A 16,976-nucleotide genomic window follows, 5' to 3' on the forward strand; every position below is an offset into this window, starting at 1 on the left:
CACAAAAGCACACCTGTCTACCTGCACTCACATAGGCACACCGCTCGCCGTGCACTCATACAGGAAAACTGCTTATCCAGCAGTCACATGGGTAAACATCTCACCCTGCACTCAGAAATCACCGGGCTTTAACTTCACTCATACGGGGTGCTTCACAGAGGAAAGGCACATTGATGTCAGAAGGTGCCGTGGAAGAAGAAAGGGTGGGTGTCATGGAAGGATCGCTGTATGTCACAACAGAAGGGAGCTGAAAATGAGGATTGTTTAAGGGAACCAAAAGGATGACTATAAATAAGGACTCAGATGTCTCACTGTAAGGGCTTCTACTGCAGAGATTAGAATGGGTGGGAGGCACAGTATCAAAGAAGAGGTATAGCAGAAAGGTGTCAAGAAAGAGAGAGGCTAAAGGTACTTTGGGCATAATACAAAATAATTCCAATAAAAGAGGGTGTTGGGGGTTTAGGTTGCCAGTGAAAGGGGATGTAATGGAAAAGGCTGTGCACAAAAATGCAATTTAACCAGTCAGAATAAGGAGATGGGGTACATAATTTGTGTGTCCCCTCTCTCTCTTATTTTACATTACCCCCCTCTTTTTACCCACAGTGCTCACAGGGCAATCTCACAGGGTGATGTGAACAAAAGTTGATGTTAACAAAACTCAGGACCAGCATGAGTTCCACCCTGGCTCCTCCATGACTCCCAGGGTGTCTGAGCATCACAGGCAGAGTCCCCAGGTCTCCCATGTTCTGAGATGCCATATAACACAGTCCCCACTACCTCTGCTGTTGCATGAAAGGGAAGTTGCTGTGTGTGAGGACTGTGGCCCTGAGAGGGACTCCTCTGGAGGTCCTCTGTACAGCCTGCCACTGCAGCCTGCTCCTTACTGTTAATCTCAGGTGGCCACAGTCTCTGAACCTTGCACACCAGCACCCACCAAAAGAAGCCATTCCCATACAGTGAACAAGCATACGGATGCTCTAAGAGTACTTGGCCATTTTTTGTCAACATGGCGGCCATCTTTAAGAAAGGATGCTTTAACTTTGTTTTCCCTCCCTGGATCCAAGGAGGAATACGCAGTTTCCCTCACTACAGGATGCCCCACACCTTCTGTTGCCCCATGGTGGGGGTGGAGGTGCAAAGTGTGAGAAACAAGGTCTTGAAGGCTCCTCTCGGGGTGGAGAGTTGTCTCTTCTGTATGCAGATTCAACTTGCACATGCCAGCTCCAAAGCAAGCACCAATGCCCATCAGAAGAAGCCACATGCAAGCCACAGACAAATAGTGATCGTGTATGAAGGGCTAAATGTACCAGGCCATGGAAAGAAAGGCCTGATCCATGCTGGTTGATGTGCACAGTTAGCCAGCTCTAATGATTCTCCACACCGTACTGATCAAGCTCGTGCAGCATGTTGAGGGGCAACCCTTCTCAGCCAATACCATTAGAGCACAGTGGAAGATTTTTCCTCTTGTGAGCTGCTGCATCTTTGCATTTATGTATGGCCGTCCTTCTTGGTGAGTGGACACTCTTAGTTGGCCAGTGGGAATCCAATAGAGGCACTCTTTTGGCAGAAGATCACTTCTGGCTAAACTAATCTTTTGCGGAAGGTTACCAACATACGGGCAGAGTCAAACCCCCTCTCCCAGTAGTGCTTCTTAATATCTTGGGTGCTATGGACATGACCTCCATGTCAGAAGCACAACCCATCAGGACTGTGGCCTTGGTGGTCATGTCGAAGCACAGAGGGCTGGAAATCAGCTGCTAGGGAAGAATTCTCCAGCAGCCTGAGGCTGTTTTTTTCCTAAATAACGTTAAGCATACATGGTACACTGATGGATCAATGTAAAGTGAGATTAAGTAGGACCACTTGTCTCTTTTTACTTTAGTGTGATCGCTGCTTGGGGGCATTTCTGAGGTCCTGAATACTGATCAGGATAGGAGAGGTACCATTGGAAAAGTAGAGAATGTTCTCTTTCCAATGATGCCACTTCTTAGTGGACCTCTGCTTGGGGATCTCAGCAGCAAGGTGATTACTAAGCAGAAATCCACCAGCTGTACACTAGGAAGGGAAGGATTGGCTTGCTAGGCACTGGTAAGTGCTCCCCACCAAAACAAATATACATTCTGCCTTTTTGCCCCCTCAGGAGGGCACTGGGGACATATCCCTGTGACCAGATGGTTCTGCCTAATATATTTGTATGTAAGGGTTGTAAATCTGCCATTGAGACAAAAATTTGCAGGGGAAACTTTGTAACCCACTCAATGGGAGTGACGGGCGGGGGGGGGGGATTAAAACGTTTTTTAAAAAAGAAAACAAAAATGCTTACTTTCGAAGAAGACACATTCATCCCCCTTCCATCCTCATCCTGTTCCCGGCTGCACACAGTCTCCCAGCCAATAACGACGCTGCTGTTACCAGCATGACAGTAGCATCACGATTGGTCTGAGTGGCCAGCTTCACTGCTCAGACTTGGAGTGGGAGCCTGTGCATGTTCTCCACTCGGCTGTTCAATACAAAGGGCAATACAGAGGGCCGGCCCAAGACCCCACCTACAGCCCCAACTCTCCAGCCCAGCCCCCCCTTACTCCCAGGGAAAAAAAAATGACAATAACATCACGTTATTATCATTTTATTTTTCCTTTCCCCACAATCCAGTGGGGCAACGCCCCTCCCCCTTATAGGAGGAGCTGCCCCTAGTAGAAACAAATAGGAAAAATTGAGTACTACTTAGAAAATTACTAAAACTGTGGCAAAAAAGTGATTTTTCTTTAAACAACTTTACCTGTTCCTGAAGAATTGGAAGATGAAGATCGTATTACTGCACCCTTTGCTGATGCTATTTTTAGAAAAAAATACACTTTCTTGTACAAAACGTTTTTTTAATTGCTCTGTATTTCTGGGTCCATCCAACAGAATCCTCACTCTTTGTTTACTTTTAGAGATTACTACTTGTGTGGGGGGAAAAAAACACAAATGTGGGCTATGTACTATTTTTGGAATAAGTCTGAAAAAAAAGAGTATGTGTCTAATGTGTAGTGCAGTTGTTTTCCCCATAATCATGAACAAAGCATCCACTTCAAGTAAATAGACACAAAAGAAAAGATAAAAGATGTTATTTAATCAATACAAGAGCTAACAGACTGTATAAACTATTTTTAATATATTTTCTTCTTTGACGTTTTCAAACTATTCCAATTAGCCATTATAGTTTCAGTACACAATATGCACAGACAAGCCTGTTAGTAGTGATGAAATGCGTTCTGTAAATTGATGTAGTATTTTCTCATTTTCATTCTCTTGCCAGGAAGCTTTAAACGGTGCTGCTCAAACACGTGATAATCACATTGCCTTCAGCTGCAGAGAAGTGAAAAAAGAAAAGCAAAGACACAACCACTTCATCCAGACGGCACAGCCCTGCAAGCCAAAGGTACAGTGCATTTGGTCTGATACGCTGTTCATACTGCTGTTTAGTCGATATAAGCTCAGTGCAAAGACAGACCTATTCCACCGCTTCAAAATCATCAATGATAGCAGACTGAGCCCTGACCATAGTCCGGCTGTAAATCCCCTTCTGCGCACGAAAAGGTTCTATGATCAGTGGCGGCTGACTTGTATTTATCGTGGTGGGATGGGCAAAATATGGGTGGTGATATAATAACATTTAAAAAAAGGCACTTACCTTAGTGGCATGCCGCACGGCATTCCCCTCGTCTCTCCTAGAAGCTCCAAAACAGAACCCTGGAAACTGCACTAGCCAGTCCTGGCGCTGCTCTCATACTGTTAAACAGCATGAGAGAAGCATCAGGATTGGAGGGAGCGACATCTATGAGACACTGTTCAGGACGGGGTGCTGAAAAATAAAATGGTAATAAACAAACTTTCTTACTAATTTATTTTTCAGCTCTGGGGGGGCATGTTTTTAGCAGGTAACACTCCTCCATTCTCATGGAGGAGCCGATCCTGCCTACGACACGTGCACAAACAGCAAGTATTTGCTTCTGTGATTTGTAGCTGGGGAAAGATTGACATATGCTATTTGACTGTTATTCCATATTCCGTGTTGATTGACTACAAATCACTCACCTGCTCATTTGTAAATATGTCCTATCGACAGTTTGTGGGTGCATGATTTCCATTTTGCATGCACATTTAGCAGCCCTGTCATGATCGGGCCTTTGGTACCGTAATGAGACCCTGCGCAGGTTTCTTATTCGTACTGCCAGGACTCTGTGCACATGTTGTGATAATACACAAAAAATGGATAGCGGTGTTACACAAGCATGCTCACAAGAAGAGTAATGCATTCATTGCTCAAGGTACTCCTTCCTGATATTGTTGGGTCATCCCAACTTTCTGCGTGTTCGCCTTTCATAGCAGTTAGGTATTATGATATTAAGTACTTGAAGTTTGCTTCTGCATCCCTGATTGTAACGTATGTGGTACTGGAGTAACACTAAAATGTCAGGCTATTTTACTGTTACCATGCAATTATTTTGTACATATACCATGCAATTACGAGTAGAACCCCATGACATGAGGAATTGCAGTGTAGGTTCGATTTTTCAGTTGTAAAACGACATATAATAATTTGCCATTCAAAAGCGTTTTATTGCAAATATATATATATATATATATATATATATATATATATATATATATATACATACACACACACACACATACATATCATCTGCTCGAAGAAGGTGGTAAATTATGCACCAGTTTTTGGGTGGAGTCAGAGGTGAGCGAGGAGGGAAAACTATGTACTTGCAAAACAAATGGGAAAAACACTTGGCTCCTGTTGTCACCAAGGTCTCTTGCAATGTTTTTTCCACCGGTAAAATGGAGTCAGATTCTCCACACCTGGATAAACCTAACTGCTCTGAATCTGGTGGAGAGGAACTTCATCAACTTATTCTGCTCTACTTGACTTCTAATCAGGCCCATATTCTATTGGGTGAGAGCTTGATTTTTATGCCTATTAGATCTAGCATTAGCCAAGAGCTCCTGATTCTACTAAAATTATATGTATAATATACTTAGAAAAAGGGATTTTAAACCAGCTCTCTTCATCCATGGGTCTGTTGTTGAGTTACTTACATTTTGCTTCCACCCACAACACCACAACAACAGATAGCATAGCCACTGGTTAACTTCACTTTGAGTGACTGCATTTTGCTCTTTCACAAGACGCACATCCACACACAATGTAGCTCCCTTCAGTGTCAGTGTTTTCATTTTACTTTATTACTTTAGTGTTCCCTTTGAGTTTAGAGCCTGGTATGTTAGCAGGACACTTTCATGTCTCCTGCTAATACTGTTGTAAATTCTTTTTGAGTCACATTTGTTTATCTAACTTCTATAATTTCCCAGCATACTCGATTGTGTCAATTTGAAACTGTTTTTTAATACAATTTTCCTCCTTTTAGTCTCCACGCAATTAAGTGAATGTATAACTGCTGTTTGTCATGCTAATATGTATTTTCATTAAAGACTACACTTGTACTTGCAAACCAGTTTAGTCTGCATGTCCTGCTTGTATGGCTTTCTAGTTTGATTTTTGCACTCTTGTATGTTGTGCTTATGTAGATAGTTAACTGTTATATTACAAACAGAAGCGTTGCCATTTATTCTGAATTCCTATTTTATTTGTACATCTGTTTGCTTGTCTTTTTGTCTCTCTACTTACCTGTTTGTCTATCTATCTATCTATCTATCTATCTATCTATCTATCTATCTATCTATCTATCTATCTATCTATCTATCTATCTATCTATTTTGCAAGCCTGTCTACCTGTTTTGCAAGACTCACTATTTGTTTTTTCAAGCCTCTCTATTTAGCTATCTTTTCAACCCTCTCTATTTGTAATAAAGGTTTCCAACACTACAAAAAAGCACTGGCAAAGGTAAGAGCTGGCGCAGCCAACGTCAGACCAACTGGCTTTTCAAGGCCTTTCGATTTTACTAAAATTATGTTTTTAACATAGTTACTTACAGGGGTTTGCAGCCAGAATCAATCCATTAGCCTGTTGTTGTGCCATTCATATTTTAATTCCTCCCACTCCAACATACACCTTTGGGCAACAAGTCAGCCCACTTCAGCCAGTGACTGACTTCATTGTGAGTTATGCCATGTTGCTGCCTTTTAATAAGGATAAAATCCACACTCAAGGATGTTCTCTTTAGTACCAGGGACTACTATGATAATGATAATGTCTGCTTTTGTGAGACCCACAAATACCATTACTTTTAGCTATTTGTTTTTAGATTGATGAGGGACAGTCAGTTTCCCCAACAATAAAGTTTTGCAAAAACCTTGACAGAAAAAGCCAAACAGCTGGTGGCCAACGTCAGACTTATTGGCTTTACCAATGCTTGTTTTTGGTTGTCATCATAACCGCATTCTTTCACACTGATGATGAATCACAAAGCAAGGGAAAACATGAAGTTTTTCTTAATGTTAGACAATATTTTTTAAGCTGTTTGATAATTTGAACATGTCACTTTCAGAGTTCTGTTGCATGTATTCATGCATATCACTGGTGGGTGCCTTCGGTGGCTATGGTATCCAACGTGGAATTATTATGGTTGAATGGGTGATACTGCACATATTTTATGTTCCAAGACCATGCAGGTAGAATATTACCATGTGTTTTATTTTAACAGAAGGATTCCACAGTCCAAGAAACTACACAGCAAAAATCAAGGATTGAGGTAATTGATGCAGGGGACTCAAAGACAGAGCCCTTTCCATATCCCTTCAATGAGCTCCTGGTGTGGGCTGTTCTCATGAGACGGCAGAAAATGGCCCTGCTGTTCTGGCAACATGGAGAACAGCTTATGGCCAAGGCACTCGTAGCCAGGAAGCTGTATCGAGCCATGTCCTCAGAAGCAAAGCAAAGTGAAGTCATTGATGATACATCAGAAGAGCTGAAAGAGTATTCTAAGTAAGAATTTAATTTGAGTTTTCTGTGCTGCTATATTGTAAGAAATGATCAATGGAGCAATATCAAGAACTTCTTAATAGTTTTATTGCATTGCAGACATTTTGATTTAATTGATTTATACTTTATTTAATAGTTTTTTCTTGAGTGCGTAAATTCCAGTTAGAGTACCCCGGGGGCTAGGAAACAGTTGATGTGCTAGAGTGATTAGGCTAGAGCAATTGTTTAAAAGCCAGATGGTAAGTGGTGAATCTCAAAATTACAGAATAAGAATTCCAAGTATTAGCTGTAAGATAGGAAAGGGATGGACCTTACTGCTACGTTTTTACAAAGGAAGCAGAGAAGGAACATAAAGGAGCTGATATTAAGGAATGACAGTACTTATTAAGTCAGAAAGCTGATTAAGATATTTTTCCTAATACTGAAAGTTTTCAAAGACAAATCTTTCAGAGATGCATAGCTGGTATAATTACCTTAAAAGAGTGTTAACAGAGGAACAAGAAGGAAGCCATAACAAAAGAGTAGGGTCTGAGTTCTGAACATGTTGAAGTCTTGGAGCAGCTAGAGGAGGAAGACGGAGATATCTTTACAATAGTCGGAGTGTTTCACCCATGACTGCCTGAAGTAGAGAGGAACAAAGTTAAGCTGGAAGATAAAATAAAATCTTTTTTTAGAGATTTTATGTAAAGAAAGCTGAATGCTACTTGAAAGATCTGAGGAATAAGTGCTAAATCTTGGTTGAACATGAAGTCTAGATATGAACTGAAGAGACAGGTTGGGTAACTGTACCGACGTAGATAGCTCCAGCCAGCAGACCGAATGGATGAGAATCTGCCAAGAACAAGAATTTCTTTACTGTCTAAATAATATTTGAGACCTTTGCCTTACACTCACTTAACCACTGCTGTAAGCAGTTGCAAAATTGAGGCTGAGCTGTGGCAGAATTATTTGAGCGTCATCTGTGTAGCCCATAAATTACCTCCTAAAAGATCTAAACAAATAAGCAAATTGCCTTGTAAATTGAACAAAATCTGACCAAGGGAAATTCTGTCAGATGCGATAGGTTTGTTATTTGAAGGAATATTGGAAGGAGGCTTTGTTAACAGCCTGAGATGATTTGTTTAAAAAGGAGAGAAGCTAGTGCAGAGAATAGGCTTGGCCCCATACAACATAGAAATAAGGATGGCATAGGACACCAGACCAAAGACTGCAGACAAATTGAGAAGGCTCAGGCCAGAAGATCCCTCTTCATCTAACACCATTTTAGTTCACTCGTGACTGAAAGTCTCTAATGCCTAACTGGGCATAATCAAGGAGCAGTTTAGCATTGATAAAGGAAAAAAGTTGAAACTACACGGCTCTCAGTAAAATTAGCCATTAAAGTTAATAAAGATGTTAGGCAATAAGTGCTGCAGGATGTAGGGTCTGCTGGGAACATGCTAAGCTTAATTTTAAAGCCTAAAAATGTATGCTGTAGTAAAATGGGTATTAATACGTCTATTGAGATAAGTTCGAATATTATATAAAACATTCACCATACATGGGTCGATGGGAAGGTAAAATTATAGAAGAGTTATATTAATTTAATCAGGCTAGTTGGTTCACAAACTCAACAGAAGCTGGCAAAGGTATTGTGAATTGATTTTAAGTTGGAAAAAAGGAGGATGGAGATGCACAAAATCTAAAATGGGTGAACGGGATTAGAACAGCTCTTGAGATTAATGTGTTTTCTAATTTAAAAGCCTCTGTTAAAGACCTTGTACCTTTTGTAAGGCAAGATTAAAAAGTAAACTACACATGCTTGTCTGAGTTCTTCCTAAAACCCCTTTAGAGCCTACAGTTAGCATTGTTGGCAGCTGGAGTGCATGGAAATTTGGCTCCAATAATTTAATTGTTCTATTACAGGGTGAAGGTGTTGAACAATTAAATAAAACATCTGTGGTATTAGCTATGTTTTAAAATGTTCCGTGCCATTATTTGAACCAGGGTGCAGTGAAGGACAGGTGTTGGCTAGGTTAGATGAACAATTTGCCATATTATGTTTCATGTAATCATATGAGACAGTGAATATGTGAAAGAAGGCACCATAATGAAACCAAAGATAGAAACTATTATTGCCATCTGATCTGGCCACAAGATTATTAAATGGTTAAAAAGCTGAAATCAGAGGAAGAAAATATTTGTAGGCCAATCATTTGTGCCTCTAAATGAGCTGAGGAAGTAATGTTCTGAGAAAGCTCTAGAGAGGAACAGAATCTCATAAGGCTTTGAGTCGAGGGTGAATCAGTATTGCCCCAATTTTAAAATCCCTTTATAACTAACTGAATATTAAAATTGACAGATTTTCAACCAAAATGTGAATCAGGAGAGGTAGATGTCAGCACCACAATACATTAGATCATTGCATTAAATACGGTGCTAAAAGTGAGACATTCTGCTTTGTTAAAGGGTATTGCTGGAATACAATTCTATAAAATGGCCCCATTGAATAACAACAACTTCGTCTCTAATGTTTGGCTGAGTGGTTAAGATGACTTTTTTTGTTGTTGGTGCAGATATCACTAAAGCTATATCTTGGGATGACGCAACCTTAATCGAATTATCAGTGATAAAAAATAAACAAGCCTTACATGAGATCCTGAACAAAGTCCTCAATTTCGTTCTTGTATTTAAGCGGAGACGGGACATGCTGCTCATATAAAGTACTTTGTCTTGGTGATTCGTTGGCCCTCGGGGCCCTGAGTGAGGGTCTTAATGTAGAATGGAGACGTCTTTACCTCAAAGTGTCACAGCTAAAGTGAGCGAACACTGAAATTTGTACTTTGATATTATGTTTTATTAAAAAAAAAGTTACAAAAGTTTAGAAATGTATATGTATTTAACCTTGTGATTAAAAGTTTACCGGTTGGAGGGTCCACAGCCAATATAAAGTCATATCCTGTGCCTGCTAAACTCAGCATAGATTATTGCAAATGCACGTATCATGTAACTTGTGTAATGCCAATTTACATTCGTGCCTCAGTTAAATCACATATAATTAGTTAGCACCTTTAAGCATATTTCAGGCCAGCATGCTCAGTGACTGGGTGGCTGAAGGACAGAGATGTCTCATTGAGGAGGAAGATTGTGCTATGGGGTGACACTAATCTAAAGAAATGGTACAGAAGGACCTTGTAGGTGTTTACAGCTCTTTGATTTGATTAAGCTTGTGACTATACCTTGAAGTGCAGGTGACAATGCCAGGATAGCACTCTCCTAAGATAGCACTTATGCGTTTGTCATTTTCCAAAAATTGTTTTTTTGAAAACTTTGAACACTCTTTATGGACTACGTCTGCACTTTGTAACACCGCTTCTTTCTTTGAGTCAAAATGCACCTGACAGTGACCGTTTCTGGCATGATTCCTATTGGATGAGTACGTCCTGAGTGTCACTGCATTTTGATTTTTGCTTTGTTGTCATGCTAATCCAGTGTGTTTCCAGAGGCCTTCCCCTGACTTTGAATAGGTCTTGGACCTGTGTATCCTCAATTAGCAACAGTGGGCTTTTATTCCTGTCATTGGTTAAGTACAAAGAGCAGTGGTGGCAGCACAAGTCTTTTCAGACCTTTCTATCTGAGTCACTGAAGTGGAGGGCTGCTGGCCTACTTATGTATAGTTCCACTGATAGATGCTTAACCTATACTTAATCACTAACATCTAGTGTGTGTGTTAAGCACGGTAACATGTTGCCTTCATGGTAAATGCATGGAGTGTGTACGAGCTAGAGTAATGGAGGCCAGTGGGATACATTATGGATACTCTTGGCTTTGCCTTGCACAAGATAGAAGTGAGGGCTCTGCTCCTGTACAGTGGAAGTGTATTGTTCACATTCTTGAAGCTTCAGGGAGGAAACCCAGCACTGAAGTGAGGGACTATAGTGACAAAGTATACATTCTAAAAGGTGTTTTGGTTAGCAAGGAGCAGTTAATTAGTCTTCTGAACACTGCCATTTGGTTTGGATTGCTGTTGTGGAAGATGGGGAAACCTTTAGATGATGCCTTCCTTTTTGTCTTTTTCAGAGTACTACTTCAATTGGGCTGATGACAGCCAAAGTGCAGAACCTTCACACTTCTTTGTACCTCTTTTTTGGGCTTTTAACACAGTGTAGCGTGATGTGAAGAGCATCTCACTACACAAAGGTTGTGTTTGGAGAAAAACCTGAAAAAGACACTTGAAGGGAGTACCACCCCAAACCGCTTCTACAGTTTGACAGCTGATCCATATCCCCATCTGCCAGTTGTTTATGAAACTGGGAGCCCACTATCCCACTTGTTATTCCATTTCTAAGTCCTCTACGGCCAAGGAAGGTAGTCCTCTACAGAGTACTCAGAGGGCTGTTGTACAACCAGGACTGTCTGACAGCCAATCCTCTATGGGTGAGGGGACATCACCTGAAGCCTTGGTCTCTTGTTAGAGAAGCTGTGTGTGTATCCTGAAGCACCTTTAAGCCTGCCTGCCTGCTGAGATAAGGCCTGTGTACTATGCAAGACAGAGACTGTCCATGAGTAACCGAAAAGCAGCATGTCCCCATTGGCTGTGGGGTGCCCGAAGGAATAGTCTGCTGGAGAGAGAACCTGAAAGGCCCTGTCATTAAAGGGCCCCTTAAAACTCTCTTGATAGTTCTAGGTGGGAGCCATGACTCAATCCAGAGGCCTGTGTGGGGCTGTAATTGCATAATGCAAACCATCTTTTGCAGGGCTGCAACTACCAAAGTTGTGATCCGCTGGTGCTAGACTACATAAGTTGAATTTGTGACCCATCTATGTGGGCTGCAACTGCCAAGTGTAATACGGCCCTTTTGGGGTCTTCATCCTTGTTCCATTCATCCCTGGCATGGGGTCAACTCCCGGTTCCAGAGTCCAGAGACACTTGCCACCAGTGCAGGTGGGGATCATACCACTTTAGGGCTGCCACTTCCCATGAACAGAAGAGTCAGAGTAAGCTCACCTGTGCGTGCAGCCTGCTGTCCAAGGTGTACTTGGAGACTGCCAGCCCACAGCCACTCATTAGAATATGAGGGCATTCCGCGGGCTACTGGCCTATCTGTGTGAGACCCTAGAGGACTGAATTCCTAAGAGTAAAAGACTGAGCACACATACTGTTTGGGGGGTAAGTGAGCTACACCTTTACTCACTTTATGGAGATACTGTTTCCCTGTGAAATAAGCCACTTAGAACTGTGGAGAGAGCTTGGGGACAGTGGGTACAGTGAGGGAGCAGAGTGGACGAAGAACCTGCCTGCTGTATAGCATCCAGAGAAATTTGACTTGGTCTCAGCTGCTGGCAGTGTGCTGCATTTAATGTATTTGTTTAATGAATTTCTTTCTTGAAAAGATAAGCACTGCGTTGGACATATACTTAGATCGTTGATTAATTGTTGAGCTCTGAGCTTGATCTTGCCCACGCTACTTCCCTGAGAAGCCTGAGACTGCCTGCCTCACTACCCTGAGAGTCAAAGTATGGCAATCATTGCACTTGGGCCAGTTGCAGAGTCATAGTAAGATGGGCCATGGGACATCCAAGGCAAACAACCCCAACCTGCAAGGTTGAGACATTGAACAGGATCTGACACCTTCCTTGGATAGTGGTGCGCTGCCTGCTTAAAGATATCTTTCAAAGTTTTTGCTCTACCTACAAAACCAGTGGCTTTTCTCTATCTCTGAGTGGTATGGTGTTTTACTTTCACTAATGACCGAGCTGTCAAAAATCTCTGGAATGCACTTCTTAGTTTAAAGAAGACATTTATTATTACTTCACCACGAGGTTCCTGAGAGAGGAGATTAGTAGGTTTAAAAATAGTCACAGCAAGGAAAGTAAAATATATCAAAGCGATTCTCAACTGCAATGTACACAGCAAATATATGTGAATATATTATAACATAACTGCCAAGCAAAGAATAAAGTCAAAATTGTGTCTTATCTACATTCTCACATTTAAGGCAGTCTCTCATTATCTTTTCCACATCTTTGTCTAACCCTGGCCACCAGTACCAATACTTTACTCTATTCTTTGTCTTACCAATGCCTAGATGGCCTTCATGACAAATTTCAAGAATTTTCTTCCTTAACATAGTGGGAGGTATCACCTTTCCATTTCTAAGGAACAGACCGTCTTCCATGGATATTACATTCCTTACTTCCCAAAAAGGCAGTAATGTTTTGTCAAACATTTGTTTTAATGGCCGCCCCTTTGTAATTAATACATTAAAATCCTTCATTGTCTCATCCAAATCTTGTTCTGTTTTCCACTCATCCCGTGTAATGCCCCGACACATACCTTCTTCCACAATAGCCACCCACATATCTTCTCTCATTTCTTCCTCCGTATTCTTGGCTGCCAAAGGCGTGCGACTTTAGAAGTCGGCAACAATGTTTTTCACTCAAGGCAAATATTGTACAACATAGTTGTATTCGAACAAACGTACTGACATTATCGCCAACCTTGGAGAGGCCTTATACAACCCTTTTGTAGTTAAAACTTTCACTAGCAGTTTGTGATCACACCTTAAGATAACTGTAGTTCCCCAAACATACTGCCTGAAGTGATCCAACGCCCACACAGAAGCAAGTGCTTCACGCTCAATAACCAAATACTTTTTTTCAGTTGGGGTTAATGAATGCGAAGCAAAAGCAATTGTATCTTCGCTGCCCTCCTTATTTTCTTAAGTAAGGACTGCTCCGATTCCCTTGGAACTGGCATCTGTCGTAATGATACATTTAAGGCTCGGATCAAAACCTTGCAATGGGGGTGCATTGCTAATGTCGTTCTTTAACATATCAAAGGCATTTTGACACATCTCTGTCCACTCAAACTTATTCCTTGCTTTGAGCAATTGTCTTAAATTATACCTTTTCATAGAAAATGTTTTGACAAATTTAGAATAGAACTCTACTAAACCTAAAAAAGCACGGACCTCATCCTTGTTCTGTGGATTGGGTGCCTAACTTATTGCTGACAATAACTCTTCTTTTGGTTTGATACCTTCTGCAGACACTACATGCCCCAAATAGTTGACATGATCACATGCAAACTTTCACTTGCTGAATTCTACTGTCAACCCGTTTTCATCTAAAATATTTAGTACTTTTAACACTCTCATCATGATCATCTTTTGACCTTCCCATTATAAGGATAACATCATGGAAGACCATGGTATTGTCAATCCCTGCCAGAATTGAATTTGGCAATCTTTGGAACATGGCTGTCGCTGACTCCAAACCAAATGGTACTCGCCTTAATCTGTAACACCCAAAGGGTGTAACAGAAGCAGTCAAATCCCTGCAATTAGGATGTAACCGTTCCTGATGGTAAGCTGCTTTTAAATCAACAGAAGAAAACCATTTAATTTCTCTAGTGCGTGACAACATTTAATTAATATGTGGTAAAGGAAATTGATCAATTAATATGTTCTTGTTAAGATCTCTCAATTCAATGCATAATTGTAAATTTCCATTGGCTTTCTTTACCACAACTAATGGGGCCACCCACTCTGAAGATTGTATGGGTTCTATAATTTTCTTCTCTGGCAGTTTATCCAATTGTGATTTAACACCTTCTTTTAAATGAATAGGAATGTTCCTTACTTTATGCACCTGTGGTTCAGCATACTTTTTTAAATGAATGAAATGCATAAACCCTAGAATTTTCCCAATTCTTCCCGGAAATAAATTAGGAACTTTTTGCAAAACCATTTGACCAATTTCTAACCCTGTTGGCACAGTCAATACTGGTTCAGGATTGTTAGGGTCCAATACTATCCCAAATTTACCTTGATCGATCCAACCCGATACAGAGTGACCCGTTACTGCAATATATAATTTTCCCGTTGTTCCTCTGTCTTTGTATTGAAATTTCAACTTCTTGAAGCCCAACAATTCAATGACTTCACCAGTAAATGTCTTAATTCTTATGTCCGGAAAGCATAACTCCTCACCCACAATGTGTTTGAAATTTCTTTCCCACACATTCCAATTGATAATAGTATACAGGACCCCGAGTCTACAACAATGCATAAGGTTACTCCACCCAAAGTGACCTCACAACTTTTTCTTACTTTTTTTCCTCTTGACCAGTGCACAGGCTGGGGTTTTCATCTAATGCATCTACACATAAAACACACATAATTAAATCATCTTCATCTGAAGAGTTGGTGTCTTTCAGTTCCAACGCCTTACTACTATTTCTGATCTTCCTCTGACACCCCCTTTGGAAATGACCCATTACACCACATTTCGAACACTTCTGCTTCCTAGCTGGGCATGATTTATCATTTGCCAAATGATCATAACTGCCACATCTGTAACATTTTCTTTTATCGTCAGATCTAAAAAAAATATTGTCAATATCTGTTTTTCCAGTCCACTTCTTTTTAGGTTCTTTGGTGGATTTCCTTCCTTTTACTCTTGCGATTATATTTTAATCACTTTTACTTTCATTTAAAACCTCCTAGGCACACCTCCCAGTCAACTCTGCCCTTTTCACAAGATCAATAACTTCTTGCAATGAGCTTCCCACTTTAGCCCATAGGTTATCCTGGATACTTGAGTTGGACGATTGCATAACGATCTGATCACGAATAAGCTCATCATGCAAATCACCAAATCTACAATTAATTGCTAAATTCTTCAAGGCAGATACATAATCCTCCACAGGTTCATCCTTCCCCTGTTTCCTATGAAAGGACTTATAACGATCCACAGCTACGCAGACCCTAGGTCTGAAATTATCCATGTCCTCAAGCGCATTGACATACACATCGCCTTGGCCTTCTTTCAACAGAAAGTTCCTCTTCATCATCAATGGCAGAAATATAATTTTTAAAATATTCACTCCACTCCTCCCATTTTAGTACGGGTGTACCAGAAGCAGGTATAAACGGTTGTGGAGTTGATCATTTCATGGGTTGTTTGTAGCCATACTGTAACTGCACAGTCTCCCTAAAATGCTCTTTTAAATGTGTAAATATAAGTCTTTGTTAATGTGCAAAGTAAATTTCATGTTAATTATGAAGCAAATAGCCTTAGCTGTGTTATTTTAGGTATAAATGTTCTTTATACTACTTTCTTATGAGACAATGTAACGCTTAAGTCTCAAACTCCTACGAAATAGAACATGCGTGTTCGTAACCGTCAAAAGGTCAAAAAATCCCGATGCAAATGGCAGCGCGCACCGCATCGATGACGTGTTTCTAGTTCTTGCCCTAATACACGATCCCAAATTAAAATGGCGGCACGTTGCATGTCAAAATGACGTGTTTCCGCTTCCCTCCGGTTAACAGTGGCAGCGTTTCCCAAATGCTGCCGATCTCTGCAAGCAACTATTAGGTCCCAAAGACTCAGCAGCCACCACAAAGCATCGGCCGGTGAGTCCGCCTGCACAAATCACAAGCCGGTTGCCCACTATGCTGCAGAGTTCTCCTGGGCACTGCTGAGCTTGCTTACTTATAGCGCAGGTGAGCCTGCCCCTCGTCGCCAATTCGGTAGGAATCTGCCATCGACGCGGTTGAAGTTTATACAAACACTTTATTTCATTAATAGTTTCACAGTATAAGGGAGACGCGCAGTCACCGTAGTCCATCTCCAACCATTCCCCATTGTTGCCGTTCTCGAATGCCTCAATGTCGTCCACCCTTACGAGGCATTTGAGAACAGTGACAACTCTACATTCACTACAGCCACCAGTAACTGTGGAGAGTGATCTTGGCAACTAGACACTCACTTGGTACCAAAAGGGGGTGGCATCTGGGACTGGGCCACTGGCTCCTTGGGGAACTCCTAATAAATGTAAGAGTACACTGTTCCAAAGAGAAAGGAAAGGGGCCTAATCCTACAGGAGCGAAAACCCTCATGCATCGCATTGGATGACTAGCTTCATCATTGGGAAAGCTCCTCGTCAGGCCGGCGCTGCAATGCATGACGGGCTCCCCGAAGGGGGCTCATAACCGTATTGCTCTGGGAGTAGCAAAAAAACAGGTCATGTAGGTGAACTACCTTAAT

General features: G+C 41.2%; 1 protein-coding gene across 3 annotated transcripts in view; it reads left to right on the top strand.

Annotated features, from left to right (window-relative positions):
- LOC138284105 (transient receptor potential cation channel subfamily M member 7-like) overlaps positions 1 to 16,976 on the top strand; it is a 1,183,984-nt gene that overhangs the window by 617,553 nt on the left and 549,455 nt on the right. For all 3 annotated transcript variants that reach the window (XM_069222537.1, XM_069222536.1, XM_069222538.1), the window contains exons 15-16: positions 3,302 to 3,424; positions 6,664 to 6,944. In XM_069222537.1, coding sequence (XP_069078638.1) covers positions 3,302 to 3,424; positions 6,664 to 6,944 — 404 coding nt within the window. The remainder of the gene's footprint in view (positions 1 to 3,301; positions 3,425 to 6,663; positions 6,945 to 16,976) is intronic.

Source organism: Pleurodeles waltl, chromosome 3_1 (assembly GCF_031143425.1).
Source record: "Pleurodeles waltl isolate 20211129_DDA chromosome 3_1, aPleWal1.hap1.20221129, whole genome shotgun sequence".
NCBI lineage: Eukaryota > Metazoa > Chordata > Amphibia > Caudata > Salamandridae > Pleurodeles > Pleurodeles waltl.